This window comes from Danio aesculapii, chromosome 21 (genome assembly GCF_903798145.1).
Source record: "Danio aesculapii chromosome 21, fDanAes4.1, whole genome shotgun sequence".
Taxonomy (NCBI): Eukaryota; Metazoa; Chordata; class Actinopteri; order Cypriniformes; family Danionidae; genus Danio; species Danio aesculapii.
This window is the reverse complement of record NC_079455.1, coordinates 30,448,621-30,469,972: the sequence shown is the minus strand read 5'-3', so window position 1 is coordinate 30,469,972 and position 21,352 is coordinate 30,448,621. Positions and strand designations below refer to the sequence as shown.

Below are 21,352 nucleotides of genomic sequence, written 5' to 3'. Positions count from 1 at the left end.
TACCAAAGTCCTTTTAAGGCAAGTCATTTAACTCGGCAGCCATCTTTGAAACGCCTCTCGGGCATTCGGTCTGAATGAAAATTCAGACGAAATTGCTAGCCAAGCTTACGATTGAATTTTATATTAGGAATCACCAATAAAATTAAACAACAGCTGTTTCTTTAGTTTCAATACTAAACGTCCACATTACACAAAATCTGCAGAAACTCACGTCTGGTCCAAGTCCCTTCCCCAGAGTGTCGTCAGTCTATAGCGATCGATGATTGGCTCCTGTGCTAGAAGGCGGGCTTTTTTTTTTCACCATATAGCGATCGATGATTGGCTCCTGTCCTAGTAGGCGGGGTTACACTTTTCCCCATTCAAAATTAGTGACATGTCTTGTGTATTCTAGAGTCTTTTTATACTGTACACTTGTTTTCCATACTAAAGTGTTAACCTACATTTCTAAAGTCTATGAAATCTTCAAATTGTGAAAGTGAATACCAAGCATTTCAGTATAGAGAAAAACACTGTTAGAGTGAACGCACACATACTTTATTATAAAAAGAAAACATTCGGCCAAGAACATGACTATATGAGAAAAAAAACAGGGGTGTTACTCTAAAGTAAAGTGTACTCCGAGCACTTCTCTGGAGCTCTTCAGGAGATCTGTGGCCATGTCAAACTCCAGAGGGACCGTCTTCTTCTCACCCTTCAGTTCTCGCTCCATTAGCTGATGTTCACAATGGAGAGAGGAAAGTGATGAGGTACAACATTTTATACTTTCCACATGTGACATATACTAGTGTTGTCACGAGAATGTAATTCATAACTTCAATACAATGAAATAGATCAATATGTTTTCTATAGCATGGATACACTGCATCAGCAATAATAAAAATAAAAATAATGCAAGCCTTAATTTCTTCATTTGAGTTAAAACCTCAAGTATGGCTTGAATATTAAAGTATGCATTAGGCTTGGGGCAGGATCTAAAAATAGCAACGGTATCAGTTTCAATACCATCATAAAAAAATGCACTTATAAAGGAGACAAGTATTAAATAGTAAATATCATTTATTTAATGCCTAAAAATACGTATGCGTGATTGTCATCACGGGACAGTGTGGAGGAGAGAAAGAGAGAGAGAGGTGAGGTAAGATGGCGAGTCGCGCACCAAGTAACCTGATCTTGAAAAAAAAAAAAAAAACAACCTCTGCAGTTTGGCAGTATTTCGGGTTACGACCGAACGAGAAGGGAGACAAGGTAAATACGAACTAGAGGTCTGCATTCCCGCTGCTGTACCGCGGGACCTGACCAGATTTCTTGTGGTGCATTTCCGAATAAAGTGCGGGAGCGGTCGGTAACTCTGGAGTAATTTGAACGGGAGCAGGCGGTCTAACAATTTTGCTCCCAAGTGAACGAGCACACGCGCATCTGCATGGATGCCGTTTATGTGTGTGTGTGTGTGTGTGTGTAAGTGAATGAGACAGAGCGTGTTGCTGTGTGTCTATGCGTGTGTGTGTGTTTAACAGACAGCTCGTTATAGGCTGTCTGGACTCTGTATCATCTAGCTGGGTTGTTTTTGGTTTTGCTCTTCTGTTCTTGAACACATCATCTCCCCCCTCCCCTAAAATTTAGTCCCGCGTAGATCTCTAATACAAACAAGACAATTTGCAAATTGTGCAACAAATAGGTGACCGCGAACCTAAGGTCACATATTCGGTATTCAGATTCGAAATGGTTTAGCACAAGCCAACAGTTTGGTGACGCTGTCTGAGCCTTACATCATAATTTTTTTTTTACTCACGGTAATACCGTACACTGAGGTAAAATAGGGAGGAGGTTTGACGGTATTAAAATTTGGATATCACCCAAGCCTAGTATGCATGAAATCAAAATGTACATTTATGCATGTTTATTTTTCTTGCACACACTGCCAAGTCTGTTTCTGGACTGCAGGAGAGGAGCGTAACATGAGAGGGTGTAACTTGTAGTAAGTTAGAGAGGTGTAACTTGCAGTTATCGAGATCCTATTAAACCATGCAAGATATCCCGAGATGTTGTTGGTAAGATGATAGAAATACTTGCCAGAGAACATTTTCAGCAAATGTTTTCATGCGTTTTCTCCAAATCTATCCAGAACCAATTCATTTGATATATTATTAAATTCATTCATGCACTCCACTCACTGATTTCTTCGTCTGTTTTGTCATGACAGTTAGCCTACTCGGGGTCGCCCCCTGTGGTTGCAAACAGTACCAACATTGAGGACGTCAATTATGAAAGCCTCCACAACTCATGGCTGTACGTTAATAACTGTGATGGCTGAGGAAGGTGTAGACGTTAATAACTGTGATGGTTAGGCTTAGGATTGGGGTAGGTGTAGACGTTAATAACTGTGATAGGTATAGCGCCATCTTGCCGACAAGATTGTTTTGAAAAGTGGGTCTCGATATCTTCAAGTTACGCCCCTTCATGGTATGCCCCATTCTTGCTGTCTGCAGACAGACCCTATTTCACATTGCTAGCCTTAAGAGCATAGGTCTCAAACTCAATTCCTGGAGGGCCGCAGCTCTGCACAGTTTTGCTCAAACCCTAATCAAGCATAGCTAATCCAACTAATCAAGGTTTTCAAGATTACTGAAGACTATTAAGCAGGCGTGAGTTGGAGGTGGTTGGAGCTAAACTATGCGGAGCTGCGGCCCTCCAGGAATTGAGTTTGAGACCATTGCTTAAGAGGAACAATTAATTAGTACAAGGCTATGTGTACAAGTACACGGGTAGTTTTCCCTGCCTTCGTTCATTAAAAATCTGTCCACAAAAAGTGCTAAATTAAATATTTTGGAATATTTGAAGCAAATGTCAAGGTTAATGGTTTATTAATAGGTGAAAAACTAAGTCTAAAATTGATTTTGACATTTGACTGTGATTAAATGTTATTAACTGCAGTAGTTTATAATGAGAATGTTGCTAATCACCTCAAACGTTGACAGCTCCAGCAGTTCACTGATGTCTTCCTCTTGTGCAGGAAGTGGTTCGTTGATCATCATGGCAGCTTTGGACACATCTGGATGGTAATGATTCTGCAACGTCTAAAAAAAATAAAATAAAATAAAAGAGTTTACCTTGAAAATCTTTGTAGATATTCAAAGATTAATTCACCGATGCCCAAGTTAGCGGAGGGTGAGTCAGTAGAAAAGAACGTTTGCATGTTTGGTGTTACCTTGATCTCCCATAGGCTGCTTTCCAGAGCATGACATTGAGCTGGATCTTCCTCCTCCATCACATACGGGTCATCACAAGGCTCTGATTTAACACATTCATAAGAACAATTACGTACAGAAATAAATATGGAAATAAAAAGGGGCAGTTTTTTATGAATTCTACCAACTGCATTCTAGTAAAAACTAATTGTATTGCAAGTATGGATAACGATCCATAACTAACTACATAAATAAATACAAAACACTTTATTTTGATGGTCCATTTGAGTATTAGTAGACTGCCTGCTTAATATCTGTTGATACTGCTCCTTCAACAGACATTTAACTGACTATAAGAAGTTTTTAAGTACATGTCACATTACAGTAACCCTTACCCCAACCTAACAGTCTACTTATAATTTTTTGATAATTAGTTGGCATGTAGATCAAATGTAACTTAAATTCAACAAATGGACCATCAAAATAAAAGTGTGACCAATAAATAAAATATTCATACACTAGAAAAAAAAAACACAAACAAAATAATAAACACTTAGGCAACACTTTAGTTTAGGTCACAATCCGGTATTAACAAAGCATCAACTAACACTGATAGCTTAATAAACTACTAATTAGCCGTTTATTAATATTTTAGTAAGGTAGAAATGGGGTTTAGGTTTTGGGTAGGATTGGGGTTGCTGAATAAGCTCATACTTTATAACTACTATAAGTTAATATCTTAATAATAGGCAGGTAATAAGCCAGTAGTAAATATCATGAATTGTGACCTAAACTAAAATGTTACCAATACTTTTTTTTTAAAATAAAATGTTTAAAAATACAATTTGAATCAACATATTAAACTGTTATAATGGAAAAGTATAATAAAACAAACATAAAAATAAATACTAATCAAAACACTAATATTTAAAAATATATTTTTATAATTATAAATAACAGAATACATTATGTATATATTTATAAATAGTATTAAATATAAAAAATACAATTAAAATTAATAAATATAACAAATCCACAAACATCTTATAAACAAGTTGACAAAAAAATACACTAATTTATATAATTTCAATCATGTAAATTAAATACATACCATTACTAAATAGTAATTTAACTAAAATAATAAATAAATTAAATATATACTAATAAAAAATAATAATAACAATGCACAAGTAAATACAAGATTTAAAATGACATTTAAAAATACAGCAATAAACAAACAAACAAAAACCATTGTGTGAGTGATATACCGTCAGCAGCACTGGGTCTGTGAATGAGGACTCTACACGAGGGGTGTCTGCGAATGAGATTACAGATGAACGGCAGTAGAATTAGGAGAGCTGTAGGTGGCGCTGTGAGAGACAGACGAGCGAGACGCTTCACAAACGCCGCCACAAGATACACTGGAAGATGCCTGTCGAAGAGTTCGCATCACACACACATTACACTTCATTAAACATCACACTGATTTAATGCTGATAATGATATTCAGTCATTCTAGAGCAGTGTTTCTCAACCACGTTCCTGTGCGACCACCAACACTGCATGTTTTGCATGTCTCCTTTCTCACATCTATTACTGGTTTTTCAGTCTGTGCTAATGAGCTGATGATTATCTGAAGCAGGTGTGTTTGATTAAGGAGAAATGTAAAATGTGCAGAGCCGGTGGTCCTCCAGGAACGTTGTTGAGGAGCACTTTTCTGGAGCATACTTACGTTGAGGACAGGAAAATATTTGCCAGGTGGAAAAAACGTGCTCTGTACTTGACATGGAAGATAGAAGGATCCAGCAGATTGTACAGCTTCTTATAAAAATCTGGGTAATCCCTACACACAAAAATTTAGATTTCTGTTTGGTTTCATTTTTAATATTAAATCTAAAAACATTAAGGTTTTTACATTTAGATCAGAGAACTGCCTTTTTTTTTAATAGTTTAATACTTACAAATTATGCTCATGGATGAGGACGAACAAGCCATTCAGAGCCAACAAACTGATTGCTCCACCTGAATACCACGCAGACAGAAATAATACAAAAAGATATGTCAGAAATATCAATGACAATGAACTGTGAACACTTAAATATACTCAAGTGTGACAAAATGCTGGTGGGACGGTCAATGCTGCTTATAATTTATATAATTTTAATTTATGAAAATATGTTAGAAAAATCATAGCTTTTGATGACTTTTAGATTGTTAAATAATAATCAAATGTGAAAACATGTAAATAAAAAGTAATAAAAGTGAAATAATAAAAATATTAAATAGCAATCAAATAAAATAATGATTCACTTTTAAAACTAGATGTTTTTATAAATATAAAGCTGATAGGATCCATTAGTGTATGGATAATGCATATCCGGTAAAATAATGTACTTTACATGGAATCTACTGGTGAAATCAGGCAGCATGGGGATCTAGTACATGTTAAAATATACACACTCACACTATTTAATATTGCATAAAGTATTTTAATATTCACTTCATCCCATATACTTAAAGGCACTGAACAACTTGCTTTTTCTAACCTTTTAAAAACAACAGCTGAAAAGACAACAGAAGAGTTAAAATCAGGAATGACAGATTTGGAGTATAACATTTTACCCAGATACTCAAGGGAGCATCATGTCAGATGTTCTTTCCTTTTTTTTTTAAAGCTTATGTAAGTGCCTTTGTTCTGGACTGGAACTCTAGTCCTGTCAATCCATTCTTAATTTACAGCAGAATTTTAGTTTTAACAATACACTCAAATTCTGCAGCCGAGTTGGTTGTAAATTGGCTTTCATGTCATGAGACTTATATAAACACAGCTCATTATGAACACTCTTGTAATTTACTTAATTCTTTAATAACTTTATTAATGATCATTTATGTTCAATTGTGAATCATTTTCTGCAAGCAGTGTACAGCTATTTGTAAAGCATGTTTAACAGCGATGAAAACTATGCTCAAAATGGATTCAAGAATAACAAAATGCAGAATCAATTTCTCAAGATTTTGGCCACAGTTCTAGATATAATAACATGTGGCAACACAACACTCAAACATATCCTGATTAATCTATTTGATTTATGGAATATGGATTAATTCAAGGGCTGCACAATATATTGTTTCAGCAACGATATCGCAATGTGCACATTTGCAATAGTGACACCGCAAGATATGCAATTTTGAGTCTGAATTATAGTTGACCAGGAGCTACAGAATTGTATTTAATTACTGTTTGTATATGGAATTTAAATGATTTACACAAAAAAAGTGCTCTCACTTTCTCTCATATTTTGTCTTGTTTCTGGTCCAAATGTCTACCTAACTGGTGTATAATTTTACTTGTTTTAAGGGAAAAACTTGAAAGTTGACAACAAAAAATTTTTTTTATTGAAATTTATTATTTTTGCATTGTGATTACTTAATTTATGTACCTGGATGCTGTTAAGGCTGATTTATACTTTCGCCTGGCACCACGTCGCAGACCTCCGCTGACTCACCTCACGAAACAGACAAGGCTTTTATACTTGACGCGTTCGCCATTGTGATATTCTTCAAAACGATGGGGCCAGTCAAAGAAACTGACCATAAAGTCAGACGGATAAACAAAGAAGTAGGAAGTTTCCGGAACTATGTCATATCATTAATATTATTAAAGATTTTTAAACTATTTACTTTTATTATTTATTTGAATGATTATCAAGATTTTCATAACCATTCAAGATTTTTTCAAATGCATCACTTGCTTTTGTTCATATCTTGGCCAGTTCTATCTATTAAAGTTTATTAAAATATTAATGGCAACAGAACATGGGTGGCATTACAAATATATATTTTACTATGGCAAGAATTAAAGCCAATAAAAGAACACTTACTAAAAAATATTGATGGTTTTTGATTTAGCCCACTCCACAATTCACACATCACCGTCTGGCTAGTTTGTCCTCTACTGATATGCTAAAAAGGCAATAATGGTCCAACATTTCTGACCATTATCACCAATAAAACCTAGAAAAATAGGGCATCAGTATATTGTAAACTGATATGTTTAAATATTCTTCTCCAGTTATCAAAGAAATAATTTGTGACTTTAGTTTTGTAACTATTAAATTGTTTTAAATTTTCAATTGTTATAAAAACCACCTGGGTCTCCACTTTTGCCAGGGCCTCTCTCTTTCTTTTTTTTTTTTAAACAAACTCATCCCTCAAGTTTTTCTAAACTTTTTAAAAAAACCTTCTTCCATTCCCACTGCTGTTGCAATTTCCAGTCACAGAGTATAAACCAGGTTTTAGACTACCCAGAAAACCCTCAAAAAATGCTATTCAAACTATCTTGTGAAACTGTATTCATAATGCAATATTTATAGCAGAAAAATTAAATTGCATAAAAATTGCATATCAGATTTTCCAATATCGACTTTATGCAGCAAAAATGAAATCGAGACCAAAAATTGAAAGTGGCTTCAAGTAATGTAGATTTTGATAACAAAATCCTGAAGCAAACTCACCAATGTCGTAGGCAGCACTCAGAAAGTCCATCATCAGCTTGGGATCACTCATCTGTGGCAGTATGGATTCATGAAGGATGACCAGGATCTTCTTGTACATGCTGCCAGGCAACTAATGAAACCCAAACCACAGTTTACTTTATAACAGTACAGTTTTAGTTTAAAACAGTACATAATCTGATGCTGAAGTACAGTGTTTACCTTGTATTTGAGAAACAGCAGCCACATTTGTTCGAATGCTCTTTTATGCTCCTTTAAAAATAAAATAGACCAATTCAAATGCAGAAACATACAAATGCAAAAACGTAACGAAAGAAAGTGTGCAGTCTGTATTACCTTTAATTTGGCTGCTTTCCAGTCATCGTGTTTGCCTGTTGAAATTGTGTAGAAAAACTGATATGTTAATGAGTGATGCAGATTTGTATGCACAATGCACAAGTAATAAAACAAACTTACTTTGTTGGTGAACAAGGAAATTAGTCATTTCTGATGCTTGGTTGGGAATGTTGATGGTTGTGAGGAGATTGAACACATTATTCTGAAATACAGGAATCACAGCCTACAAAACAAATGAGATAAGCCAAGAATTTGCCAGTTTAACTAATAATAGAAAAAACATGAGAAACTAAACATGAACAAAAAAAACTAATATTTTTTAAATAAAATAATTTTCGTAATAATAATTATAATAATAATAATAAAGTGAATAATATTAATTGTTATCATATCTATTATCATAACCATTATTATGTTAATAATCAATAACAAAATAATATTGGGAAAAAAAGACAGCGTAAACTAAACTGTTATGTATGTCATGTTATCTAAAGAATTATAATGTGTATATTATGTATCTATTTTATTTTCATTTCATGTCAAGCCTCCCATGGACAGGAGTTAAGAATTAGCAAGACTGCTTAAACAAATGCATTTGGTTATCCAGTGTAATTGTAATGTCAATGTCAATAGCTAGATTGAGAGCTAGATAGCTAGATAGACAGAGATAGAGCAAAAGAAAGAATGATAAATAGGATGATAGATAGAACTATAGAAAGAATGACAGATAGAAAGAAAAACAGACAGACAGATAGACAGAAAGATAGATAGACAAAGATAGATAGACTGATAGATAGATAGACAGACAGACAGACAGAGAGATAGATAGATAGGATAAACTGCACCCACTTTTTTGTTCCTTTCCATGACAGTAGCTGTGCTGTATCGCACTGAACTCATGACGTAGTAGCGCACGTCATCCTTCTCCATGAACTCCTGAAACCTGGAAATGAGCAGTGACATGTCCTCTTTCTCTGATAGAAGATGCTCCACCAGGGCCTGTGCACATGGAAGCATGACACCTTTACATTGTGCTTTTACCTAAAGCCTTCATAAGAATCTGAATGACAGATCCTAGTGATGCCATGCAGACCAAGAAGTGAAGCGGTCCAAGCACTGAGTCCTGAGGCACCTCTGAAGCAAGATGCTGCAACTTGGACTTTTTACCATACAACAGACCCTGAAGGATCCACATTATTTCTGGGATGCCATTTGTAAAGAGGTTCGAAGGGAGGATTTGGTGAAACTTATTATATACATATGGCAAAGAGACATTTCTTATTTGTGAGATATATATTTGTATGTATATGTATGTGTGTGTGTCAGAAAACAAATAGTGAGATATATAATAAATAATAAAACAATAGATAATTAAAACCAAACTGAATTCAGGGTTTCTGCTGAAGTCAAATGTAGAACTTTTTAAGACCTTTTTAGGATCCACATAAGAGGTAAGATTAGAATTTTTAATTTCTGGGATGCCATTTGTAAAGAGGGTCGAAGGGAGGATTTGGTGGTTAGAGGGATAGTTCACCCAAAAATGGTAATTTATGAATTATTAATAAACGATCTATGTAACAGCATCAAAAACAGTAGACACATACAGATTGATAAATGCTGATCATTTGAAAGCAGCTTTTGCTAGTATCAGGATTTCAACAACCAGGAGCAAAGCAGTTTGTATAACATGTTATATCTGTACAGAGTCTGTGAGAGGAAGAACAAGTCTACATTGATACATGTTGCTATAAAGAAAACCTGCCTGTATGAGCTCCCTAGGAAAGTTGTAGTGTTCACTCCAGTCCAGATTCTGGAGGGGGTGTTTGCCTTCTGCCTCAACAAACTTCATCACTGCACAGAGCGATGTCTCCTTTAAAATATGAAAATAACGTAGATAAACACAAAGAAAACATGTTAATTGAACTAAGCCTGAAACAAACAAACATGAAAGAAACTTATTATATACATATGGCAAAGAGACAGTTCCTATTTGTGAGATATATATTTGTATGTATATGTACGTGTGTGTGTGTCAGAAAACAAACAGAAAATAATGAGATATATACAAAATAAAAAAAAACAATAGATAATTAAAACCAAACTGAATTCAGGGATTCTGCAAGTTTCACCAAGTCAAATTTAAGACTTTTTAAGACCTTTATTATTTAAAAAAATATTAGATTATTAAAATCAAAATGAATTCAGGATTTCTGCAGATTTCACCAAGTCAAATGTAGAACTTTTTAAGACCTTTTTAGGACTATTATGAATGAATTTTTAGATATATACAGGGCTAAACTGTAAGAATTTTTACCTGCCCCATTAAAAAAAAATCTAATTACTTGAATAATGTGTCAAAACATGCAAACCCTACATATTTTTCTTTGACGAGCTTTAAAAACTATAATAAACTAAATGTACAGATCTTTCCAGGTCAGTGTTCTCACCACATATGGTCTATAAATGTATTGAGAACTTGAAAATGTTATTGTGAGTAACCATATAGAGTTTCGCCTTCTGGCAGGCGCTTTAGGCTCACCCAGACAACAACCAGCAGACTGTCTTTTGTTTCCCCAGAACTGTCTCCCTTTTGAACTCTCCCCCCCACTGACTCTTTTGCTCCCTCATACACCCTCACACTCTCCATAATCACTGCACTATGTAATATTTGCACATTTAAAAATTGCACATATTCATCGCACTACATTGCACTTATTCATTCAATTCATTTTGAATTGTACAGACCCACTGCACATATACATTTGTAACTATGGTCATATCTATCTACACACTTCTGATTATTAATAGCAACCTATTAATCTATTGTTAATCTCTGTTCATAGCTAATACAACCTGTATATAATCTTCACAGTACATCCATCTGTAAATATTACCCATTGTTTTTCTATAACTGCACTTTATAACTTATACCTATATCCTGCACTTGCTGCTATTGCACTCCTGGTTAAACCCAAACTGCATTTCGTTGCCCTGTACATGTGTAATGACAATAAAGCTGAACGTAATCTAATCTAAAAAAAAAAAAAAAAAAAAAAAAAAAAAAAAAAAAAAAAAAAACAGAGTTTTGTTAAAAGTTTTATTGAGATGTGTTGTTGGTGACTGTATACTATATACAAGTGCTGGCCTGATTGGGCAGCTTTACATGGATATTGGAAAACTGAGACCTGTTTAAAATGATTTAGGACCTACAAGTTAACATTTCAACGAATTTAAGACCTAAATGTTAGTTTTTGAAATTTAAGACATTTTAAGACCCCGCGGACACCCTGGAATTAGATCTACATCTAAATACTGATAACAAGAACAATTATCATCATAAATATAAAGAATACACAAACAATTTACTCACCTTGACTTGGAAAGATTCATGGCTTATATTCTCCAGCATAAGTTCCACACAGCTGTTGTAACGGTGTCTCATAAACATATGGTATTTCTCTTCAGCACTGCGATCACCTGAAATTAAAATCAATCAATATTAATACCAATCATATGCACATACTATAATATTTAGTTGTTGTTTTGTATGAGTAAATTTGGTAAATTTTTATTATGGTTCACAGAGACCACCTAAAGTGACATTCAGGTCTACAGTAATACCAAAACAATTGTGTTATGATATAACACTGTATTATATTAACAGTCATGTGAAACAATTAAATAACTTTACTTGCTTTTAATGTTTTGTCTACAATACATCATTTGCAACATTCATTTGATGAAGGAGCAAAGTCTGACATCCAATGCAGTGAGCTATATGTAATCTTTGCCTTTGGTAAACAGTTCACAGGACAGTCATATTAACTTAGTATACATCATCTGAGGTAAAACTAAAACGAGTAACTTAGTTATTTACCTTGCGCGAGATCTTCTTCTTTGGGCAGTTCACCAACATACAGATCTCCTCTCTCTATCAGCTCACAGAAGATCTTACTGCACGCGTGAGTGGCGAAAATTATTTCTTTTTCCTTTTCGGACTGCAATAAGAAAAATATGTGTATTTAACAAGTTGCGTTAATTCACAGAACTTCAGATGTGTCGAATTCTTCAAAAAAAAAAAAAAAAACACACACACACACCTGCAAATATTCAATGACGTCGAATACGTCGTTGGCATGTTTCCTGTTTTTAAGTATAAGATCTGTTTTAGTATTTATAGTTTTCTTATATGAAACCTGGTTGTTATGCTCTTTCACGTTGCTGTCCCCGGACGGCGCCATGATGGTTTCACGTGTTTCTCGTGTGCCTTCATGTCTAAAGGTGATGTCGCCTCTAGCGGTCAGCTACTGATTTGCCATTGAAATGAATTAAGCTGTTAGAGCAAGTTACGACTTATTTTAATTAAAACAAATCCGTTTTGAAGGACGGGGTATATTCAAATAAATTAAAGCCTATAAAATGTTTTTTTAAAGTGTAAATTATCATTGAGCACGCCCCTACAGTCTGTTCTTATGTGACACCCGTTACTTTTTACGGCGCCCATGACGTTGGACCAATCAGAATTGTTTGTGGTTATATAGCAGTGAATTATTTTCTTCGGTACCAATGTAGGGTCATATTTCCAGTTGTAAACTAGAAAAACAACAACATTCATACATGCATACAAACATACATGAATGTGACTACAGTAAATGATTTAGCTTTGTTTTTATGAACCCTTATGAAACTTTCTAACTGTTAAAACCTCAGCAAATGGCCATCGTTTAACACAAAATCAAACAAAGGAGACTTAATAAAAGCATTTTTTTTAATTTCAGAATTATAATAATGCAAACATAGGAACTGAATTCTCACAAAAGTAAAACAAAATAAGGAGATCTGTTTCCTTTGGTTCAGTCAGATGCATTTCCATCTTCGTCATCATCCTGGGAACAAAAAAAGGCAACTGATAAATGTATTGCGAATAATTCATAATCATATTCAGTCTGTAGGGTACAATGATTCTGGATAAGCTGAGAATAATTATCTTTTGTTTATAATGATGAGACCAAGATTATTCCACAATTCTAAAGACAATAATCAAAAAGAAAAAATGCTGCAGTCTATTAAAAAACATTGACCTAACTCGTCTGAATTATAAAACTTAACTTTGATTAAATGAAGACTTGTTTCATTCCTGGATCAAATCTCTAGATTCTAGAACAAATAATCCTAAAGTCATTTTTAACAGTCACTTATCATCACCTAATGGCATAAAGATTTAATGTACCATTTTCATTTGACGTTTCCAAATCCTTTCAAAATGTTATTTTACCTATATTGTTTGCACATTAGTGTTTATATAAAAATAATAAAAAAGTACTTCTATGATTTGAAAAAAAATAATAATACTGAAACTTGATTCTAACTCAAATAAAATGTACTTTAAACTTTTTTAATCACACAGATGAGTTTTATTCTGAGATTGATTGATTTTAAATCTCAAAATTTCAAGTTACCAGCTCACAATTTAAAATGTTTTCTTTGAGCTGGAACTTTCACACAATTACGAGTAAATATATCACAATTCCTATTTTTTTTAAGTCAAAATTGCGAGAAATAAAGTCTTAATTCTGAGAAAAAAATTTAAATAGAACTAAATTAATAGAGAAATGCAAATGAGAATTCTAAAAAAAAAAAAAAGAAAAAAAGGCAGAAATATAAACTCAAAAAAAAAAAAAAAAAAAAAAAAAAAAAAGTTATTTCAAGATAACGGGCCCTATCAAACACCCAGCACAATAAGGCGCAATTTGTTGCTATTTTCAGTCCAGCGCAACAGTAATTTTCACGTTTTGCACCACGATTTTTAAATAGCAAATCCATTTGCACCACTCTGTAATAATAATGTTATTATCATTAGCAATATTATTTATTATATGCATCTTTATATTTGTTTTAATAAACACAAGTTTAGATTTGTCCACCTGTCTGGTTTTGGAGACGTATGCATCACCATATGGAGCATAAGAACAGGAAGTGTGTTTGGATATAACTCATTTCATTATTATTGTTAATTTTTTCGTTTGCTGAAAATTAAACTGAATTTAGAAATAGTTTTGAAACAAATCTTTGCGCTTAACAAATGAAATTAATTGTGTAGGCTAATGGATGTCTTCAGTGAAGTGCATACAACACAGTGAAGAGTAAAAGTAAAGTAAAGAGAAAGTAAAGAGGCCGAATGGAGGACACTCATTGTTTATCCTCCTGCTGCAGATTGTCTGTTTAACGGTTTTCTCGTTAGTGAAGTGTTCGGTTTTTCTATTTACAAAGTCCTCCATGTAAAAAGCAAATGTGCCATGGCGCGACACAACTGACTCTTAAAGTGAATGGGAGATGAGACTCTGATTAGTTTAATGCACTTTGTGCTCAAAACACACTCATAACTCATTAAGAGAATAAGCAAACCCTGTTAGACCATGTGCCGAGGCGCAGAGCGTATTTCTCCATTCTTAAAATAGCAAAAGTGGATTCAGACATGCCCTTAATGCTTTTGCACCATGCGCTTTAGACTTTGCGCCTAGATCATTAAAATAGAGCCATAAACTTACAACTGCCAGCAAAAAAAGACAGAATAAAAAAAACTTGAATTTGTCTTAAAAATAGTCAAAACTGCAAGGTAAAAAGTCACAAATTGATACTGCATGACTAAAAATATACACTACAACTGTAATAAAATACCCACTTTGCGGTCTTGATTTCCTGTGGCCGTCTCTTCGAAATCATGAATGCACAGCGACGTCATCCAATTCACCATTGACTTCTCATTGAGCTCGGTCTCCACGATAGTCGGATAAATGTGCTTTTCCTTAAAATCCGCGATGGTTTCTTCCTCCTTGGTCCATTCCAGAGTCTCGTGAATGCCGTCTCCACCGAAACGTTTGTTGTAGCCATCAAAATGCACACGCTCCAGCACCAACCCGAGCCCTGGAGCTTTGGGAACACCAACTTTCTCCTCTCCCCAGCTCTTCTCCATCACCCCTTCATCCACGTATCCTTTAACCACAGCGATCACGAGGCCGATCATCTTGCGGATCTGGTGCATCATAAAGCTCTGGCCTCGCACTGTGATGACGGCAAATTCAGCGTCTTTTCTGATGAACGGCTCTCCGCAGGACATGTGGGTGATGTAACGCATGGCACTGGGGTCCCGGTGACCTTTCTGTGAGGTGAAATTGTGGAAGTTGTGGGTGCCTTTGTACAGGCCGAATAGCCGGTTGACCGTCTGAAGAGTTTCTGGGGTCAGACGAAAAGACGTGTCCTCCTGGTTATAGTCTTTTGGGGAGAAGGCCACAGTCGGGAGCATGTAGGAATAGGTGCGGGCGTAGCAGTTGTTTTTGGAATTGAAGCCACCGGTGACTCTTTTGCAACCTGCAAGTTTGAGAAAAGTTAAAAAATGTGATGTGGAGATGATGGTCAGCTTTTGTTATTGCTAGATAAACAGTTAAAAAGAATGATCACTGTAAAAAAATGCAGGGTTCCACACAATTAATTCCTGTTGTCCCATCACAAACCAGTTAAGTGAACTGAACATAAAACAAAAGGAAACACGATGGCTCAGTGGTTAGCACTGTCACCTCACAGCAAGATGGTCACTGGTTCGGGTCCCGGCTGGGTCAGTTGGCATTTCTGTGTGGAGTTTTCATGTTCTCCCCATGTTCGCGTGGGTTTCCTCCGGGTGCTCTGGTTTCCCCCACAGTCAAAAGACATGCGCTACAGGTGAATTGAATAAACTAAATTGGCCGTAGTGTATGCCTGTGAATGAGCGTGTATGGATGTCTGGCTTGCAGCAGGAAGGGCAAAACATGTGCTGGATAAGTTTGCAGTTTATTCTGCTGTGGAAACTCCTGATGAATATTAGTATTGTATACAAATTGTTTTGTATTGTTTACAAATTTTTATTCTTTATTTTTTATTCTTTAGACTACATTTTATGTATATTTTTAGATGACATTTTATGTTTAATTGTATTCATTGAACAAATTAAACTGAAAATTATCAAATAAAAGCTACGAAAATGAACGGAGTAATAGAATAACAAAAAATAAATGTAATTTCACAGTAAATATGCAAAAAGAATCTCAACCTAAAACTCTGATCTGAGGTGGCAGATGAGCATTGATTTTCTCCAGGATGTTCTCAATCATCCACACCTTCAGGGAAACAACTTGACCAACAGCGGAAACACCCTGTCAATGCAACCAGAGGACATGAGTTATTGTGGTGTACCATTTTGGTTAATATATTAAAATCGATAAATTATTAGTATTTATTTGCTAATTGCTTTTTTTTTTTTTTTTTTAATAAAATTCTTATATTTTTATTTTAGTATTTTATTTAATTTCCAAATTTTCTTTGCTGGATGTGATTACATTATTAACTGTAGTCATACAGAATAATACATTTCTAAATGTATAAAGAAATATAACCAGTGCCATTTTGGTGTCATTGGGATACTATTATATTATTTACTAATACATTTTAATAGGTTTTTATTTACCATTTCTATTTTGATTTTAGACAAAGTAATTTTTATTTTCCATAGTTTTATTTCAACCAATTTTTGCTATATAATTATATAAAGTAAATGATAATGCAACTATTTTATTTAAGATATTTATTTATTGCTGCATCAGCAACTTACGGCTATTTCGTGGCAAAATGGATATACATAAAAATATTACATGATAAAAACAAATTCGTATTACAATACAAAGTTACTTAGACAAATATATACAATATAAATAAATAAAATTCACACAAAAATATTTAAAGTTAAATGTGACATTTCAGTTCAATTTTTGATAAATAATTTAAGAGGGTACCTTTGTAAAAATGTACAAAGTAATCTCCTTATAAAAATGTAGTCTAATTGTATTCTAACTTCCACATTCCAACTAAATATGTTTCATGGTAAAAGCAGCTTGGCAGTAATTACATTTAGGTGGTGCTTCGTTATTCAGTAAATACAAATGAGTCAACCTAGAATGTCCAATTCAACATCTAGTATAGACCTATAGTATAGTTCATGCCTGGTCTCAAAATTATAATTTGCTAAGTGTCTTTCATTTATTTTCGGGTTAATTTCATGTAATTTGTTATTTATGATGTTGTCCCATTCCCTTTGCCATGTTTCCTTAATGTACAAATTGTGGGTTTCAAGACTATTTAAGATATTAAACTACTGTACGATAAAATAAAATACTGTTCACTAAAATAAATGGATTTAAATCTTCTTTAAAAAATGTAATTCTTCACCTTATCAGTTCGTGCACTCCTCTGGAAAGACATCTTCTTCATCTCTTCTGCATGGCCTTCTGGGATACATCCAGCTCCAACAAGAGCAGTGACCAGTTCATCCTCAATCGTTTTGAACTGTGAGTTTCTTGCATTTCTCTGAATGAAAAGGACAGCTATTATTAAAAGGATGAAAGATGAAAAGAGAATTGGAATTAACAATAAAAGTGTTTATCTGATTTACAACAGGGCTTCTGGTAGTACCTAGAATAGCAAAGTCGAGTAAAGGAGGTCAAATCTTTTCATTTATGGCTCCCAAACTCTGGAATAGCCTTCCTGATAACGTCCGAGGCTCAGACACACTCTCACAGTTCAAAACTAGATTAAAGACCTATCTTTTTATTATAGCATACACTCAGTGCATCACTTAGTGGTATGATACATGAATGTGCTCTACACAGGTTTCTGCATCTCGTTTATATACACTATGAACAGCAGCTATGCTAATTATTCTCTTTATTCTCTATTTCCACCTGGGGATACTCATCCTGAGGCCCTCAGACTACGCAGCGCCACTGACTTGATCCAAGACCAGCGACGAGATGATCCCAAGGTTTCCATATCCTGGACCAGGCCGTATCCTGAGCAGCTACTGTGGTGGTCATGGAGAAGTGGAGAGCATGAGACTGCGACGCTCCAGGGACAGACGAGTATTCGCTGAGGCCCAGCTTCCAGCGCCTAGACTGCAGCTCTGCACAAGACCTGTGTTTGGTCAGTGGAGAAATGGTCGTGCCCAACTGAGCCTGGTTTCTCTCAAGGTTTTTTATTTCTTCACTTTCGCCAATTGGTGAAGTTTTTTCCTCGCCGCTGTCGTCACTAGCTTGCATGGTTCGGGATCTGTAAAGCTGCTCATTGATGGATTTGGTCTTCAGTGTTTGGACTCTCTGTAGTGATTATTAAACCACACTGAACTGAGCTAAACTGAACTGAACTTAAACACTGAAAACTGAACTACGTTGTTTTAATTTACTATGATCTTTAATGTGAAGCTGCTTTGACACAATCTACATTGTAAAATCGCTATACAAATAAAGGTGAATTGAATTGACTTTTCCAAAACTTTTTTTTCAGTCTTTACAAAACCTTTACAGGTTTTCCATGACCGTATAAACCTTGTGGGTGATGCTATCATGTCAATATGGACCAAAATTTCTGAGGAATATTTCCAGTACCTTGATGAACCTATGCCACAAAGGATTCAGGCAGTTCTGAAGGTAAAAGGTGGTTCAACCCAGTACTACTATAGTGTACCCAATAAAGTGGCCGGTGAGTGTATCTTTCAATAGATTAGGTTTTACTAATGTGTCAGCAAGTATTTGGGCAAATAGATATGTAAAAAAATGCATTATTATAATTTATTATTTTATATATTTCAACAGTATGGGTCAAAAAGTATGTTGTTTCATTCTTACTTAAATGTAACTTATGTAGAATAAAAATGGAATATTATGTCACACATATTTTGATATTTAATCTTTAATTCATTACTAAATAAACACCTAATGATTCTCAAGTATACAAAATCACTTTTGTCAGCGTAATTTGAGTTCGACATCCCCATAAATCACGGTCCTGCTCCATCATAACTCACCTGCATCCCATAATACCCTTTCCCCGAATACGCCATCAGCAGGGCCACTTTTTTCTTGGGGTACTTCCTCTCCTCCGGGTCTGTTTTCAGCTTCTTGTCTTCATGCTCGGTTTCGGCGTGCGGATCATCATCATCTGCTGCTCTTTTCACAGCTTTGACTGAATCCTCAGTCATGTTGAAAAACGTGCAAAACACACGAGTCTGGTCACCCTGGAGAAAAGCCGAGTTAAAGGCGAACATTTAAACGAACAAACATTATTTACTTCAGACCAGAATGAAGTGTTTAAAAACCTCACCTTTAATTTTGAGGACTGTAGTAAATGTCGTGATAATATATTGTTAATGATCCGACAGGAGCTCCTCAGCATGTCATTACAGAGTCTCAGGGAGATTCTCTCTGATGTGAATTTTTAATAGCGGAATTATTTCTATAAAACTGATTTTATATGTATTTTGACAGCTGTATTATCTGTTTTAACCGCTACAACTTATTTACTTCCCCTGTAACATGCATACACCCACGTGGAGCCGCTGAACTTTCACATCTCGCAAAATATCGCGTGACCTAAAATGGGTTGCCAGGTTTTGTGAATATATGCCAAAAGGAACGCCAATTCCACAGCATTATCCACACTCCTTTTTCTTTGTAAATTTTAGATGTCAGCACGTATCAAAACCAAAACAATAACAAGATTTTTATATTAAACAAGATTTATTAGGTTTTATTTTGTAAAGGTCTGATAACAGTAATTCATTTTCTTTTTGGGTTGGTCCCTTTATTAATCAGGGGTCGCTACAGTTGAATTTACTGCCAACTTATCCAGCATGTGTTGTGTTTTACGCAGCAGACGCCCTTCCAGCCACAACCCAACACTGGGAAATACCCATATACTCTTGCATTCACACACAAACTCTACCATGCCCGTAGCCATGGCACCCCCCACGGCCCAAAGGTCCAGAATTTGTACTTTCAATTATTTTATGTAATTTAATATATTTAATATATTATTATATAACTAATATAATATATTTATATTAATAATATATTGTAGTAAAGTGTAATTTTAAACAACTATGCCCAGTAATTCGATTCCCATGGAGCCTCAAAGCCACAATAATAGGACATCTTTGATTAACTTTTTTATTACCTACACCAAATGTTGACTAATGAAGGTACATTTATAACAACTATTTATTTGTTAGACTACTTTATTGTCAAACCATGTTGCATACAAATGCATTCAACAGACTTATATGACAGTGTATTGCTGTAGAGTATCAATAAAACACGAGACAGGTGTTAAGAAATAGTATAGTTTATTTTGTTTGACTTGCAAACTTTTCTAAACAAGATAAACTTTCAGAAAACAGCACAGAAAATATAATGCGCGCGCTCATGAATATAACCCAACCCGCGGTTGTCTTCAATAGTCCTTCTTTGCTCAACAACTCTGCTGAAAAACAAAGCAAAACATTACAACAGCCAGACATAGAGTTAAAACATTACAGTTATCATGGTTTCTATTTTAAACTATAGTAAACTAAAGTTTGAAACTATAGTTTAAAATAGACGATGAGTGGGCCTCGCTGCTCCCACCCACCATAACCCTCGCAGCGGGGTCCCACTACCGGCCTCCCGTGTTTTCCTGAGGGTCCTTGAGAGGCCTTGTATTGCTCCCTGCCTAGGGTTCACAAGCCGCCTCGCCTCGCCACGAGCTAACCGGGCGCCAGTCCGTGCCAGTGTTCACTGGAATGTTGCTCGGCGGCACATTTCGAGCAACAAACACGTAATATTCTTCGCGATATTGCGTTTATGTACGCAAACCGCAAGGAACTACAGCACAGACGGGCCCGAGTGAAGCTTCACGAAGCGGACTTCGTGAGATTGGCGTGGCTCCACTCGTACCGTCGGTATTGAACTCACCTTGGTCAAGTACAGCCAGCAACACCGAGAGAACTGACAACACTGAGAGAGAACCGACGAGCTTTATAGGAATGCAGATGAAGTTGCGGGTCGGCTATGGCCAAAAACATATAAAATATATTGAATTTATACTTTTACATTTTTGGTGCTGTGTAATATTCTGGGATGCAGTAGAATATGGAGACAGATGAATATAATTAAAGACAGATGCAGGGACATTAGAACAGAAAGTGAGCCTGGCTAGGACACACTGCTCTGACCAATGAGGGCCAGACGGAATCTGCGGGCGTTTTTTGCTATTTCTGCGGAGAATTTTGGTAGAAATCTGCGCATTTCTGCGGAATTATTTTGGGAGTGTCATAACTAAAACCTTAATATGTGAAATAAAAAAATAATATCTTTTTAGCTTTTATTTCATGTTTAAAATGCAAATCCAATTAGATTCACTTTATTTGGTAAACAAAGCAAGTCTCTCATATAATATATCTACTAAAAGACAGAAAATATT

The 21,352-nt window shown here is 35.1% G+C and overlaps 2 protein-coding genes across 3 annotated transcripts; both read right to left on the bottom strand.

The window, feature by feature from the left end:
* Window positions 1–512: 512 nt before the first annotated feature.
* On the bottom strand, window positions 513–12,307 carry noc4l (nucleolar complex associated 4 homolog). Of its 2 annotated transcripts, none has more exons than XM_056446210.1 (15): window positions 12,136–12,307; window positions 11,913–12,033; window positions 11,406–11,512; window positions 9,798–9,905; window positions 8,885–9,034; window positions 8,156–8,258; window positions 8,036–8,070; window positions 7,901–7,951; window positions 7,700–7,811; window positions 5,147–5,207; window positions 4,918–5,028; window positions 4,454–4,617; window positions 3,206–3,288; window positions 2,961–3,074; window positions 513–712 (listed from the first exon to the last, which is right to left on the bottom strand). In XM_056446210.1, the coding sequence occupies exons 1-15, from the start codon at window positions 12,274–12,276 to the stop codon at window positions 596–598; spliced, it is 1,578 nt and encodes a 525-aa protein (XP_056302185.1). In that variant the 5' UTR covers window positions 12,277–12,307; the 3' UTR covers window positions 513–595. The 2 variants fall into 2 exon arrangements, with proteins under 2 accessions (XP_056302185.1, XP_056302187.1); XM_056446212.1 differs by having other exon boundaries at window positions 8,156–8,237.
* Window positions 12,308–12,803: 496 nt separating this feature from the next.
* pus1 (pseudouridine synthase 1) lies at window positions 12,804–19,456 on the bottom strand. Its single transcript, XM_056446224.1, has 6 exons — window positions 19,217–19,456; window positions 18,921–19,130; window positions 17,291–17,428; window positions 16,119–16,221; window positions 14,718–15,403; window positions 12,804–12,921 (listed from the first exon to the last, which is right to left on the bottom strand). Exons 1-6 carry the CDS (start codon window positions 19,286–19,288, stop codon window positions 12,889–12,891), a joined length of 1,242 nt encoding a protein of 413 aa, XP_056302199.1. The 5' UTR covers window positions 19,289–19,456; the 3' UTR covers window positions 12,804–12,888.
* Between the last annotated feature and the right edge of the window lie 1,896 nt (window positions 19,457–21,352).

Bases quoted from the DNA above. Each gene is read 5' to 3' on its own strand.
- pus1 (XM_056446224.1), bottom strand. From the start codon at position 19,288: ATGCTGAGGAGCTCCTGTCGGATCATTAACAATATATTATCACGACAT. The intron at 19,131-19,216 runs GTGAGGTTTTTA...GCTTTTCTCCAG, and splicing joins TACAGTCCTCAAAATTAAAG to GGTGACCAGACTCGTGTGTT. The intron at 16,222-17,290 runs GTGAAGAATTAC...TTGCATTGACAG, and splicing joins GGAGTGCACGAACTGATAAG to GGTGTTTCCGCTGTTGGTCA.
- noc4l (XM_056446210.1), bottom strand. From the start codon at position 12,276: ATGGCGCCGTCCGGGGACAGCAACGTGAAAGAGCATAACAACCAGGTT. The intron at 11,513-11,912 runs GTAAATAACTAA...TTTTAATTTCAG, and splicing joins AGAAGAAGATCTCGCGCAAG to GTGATCGCAGTGCTGAAGAG. The intron at 3,075-3,205 runs GTAACACCAAAC...TATTTTTTTTAG, and splicing joins GCAGCCTATGGGAGATCAAG to ACGTTGCAGAATCATTACCA.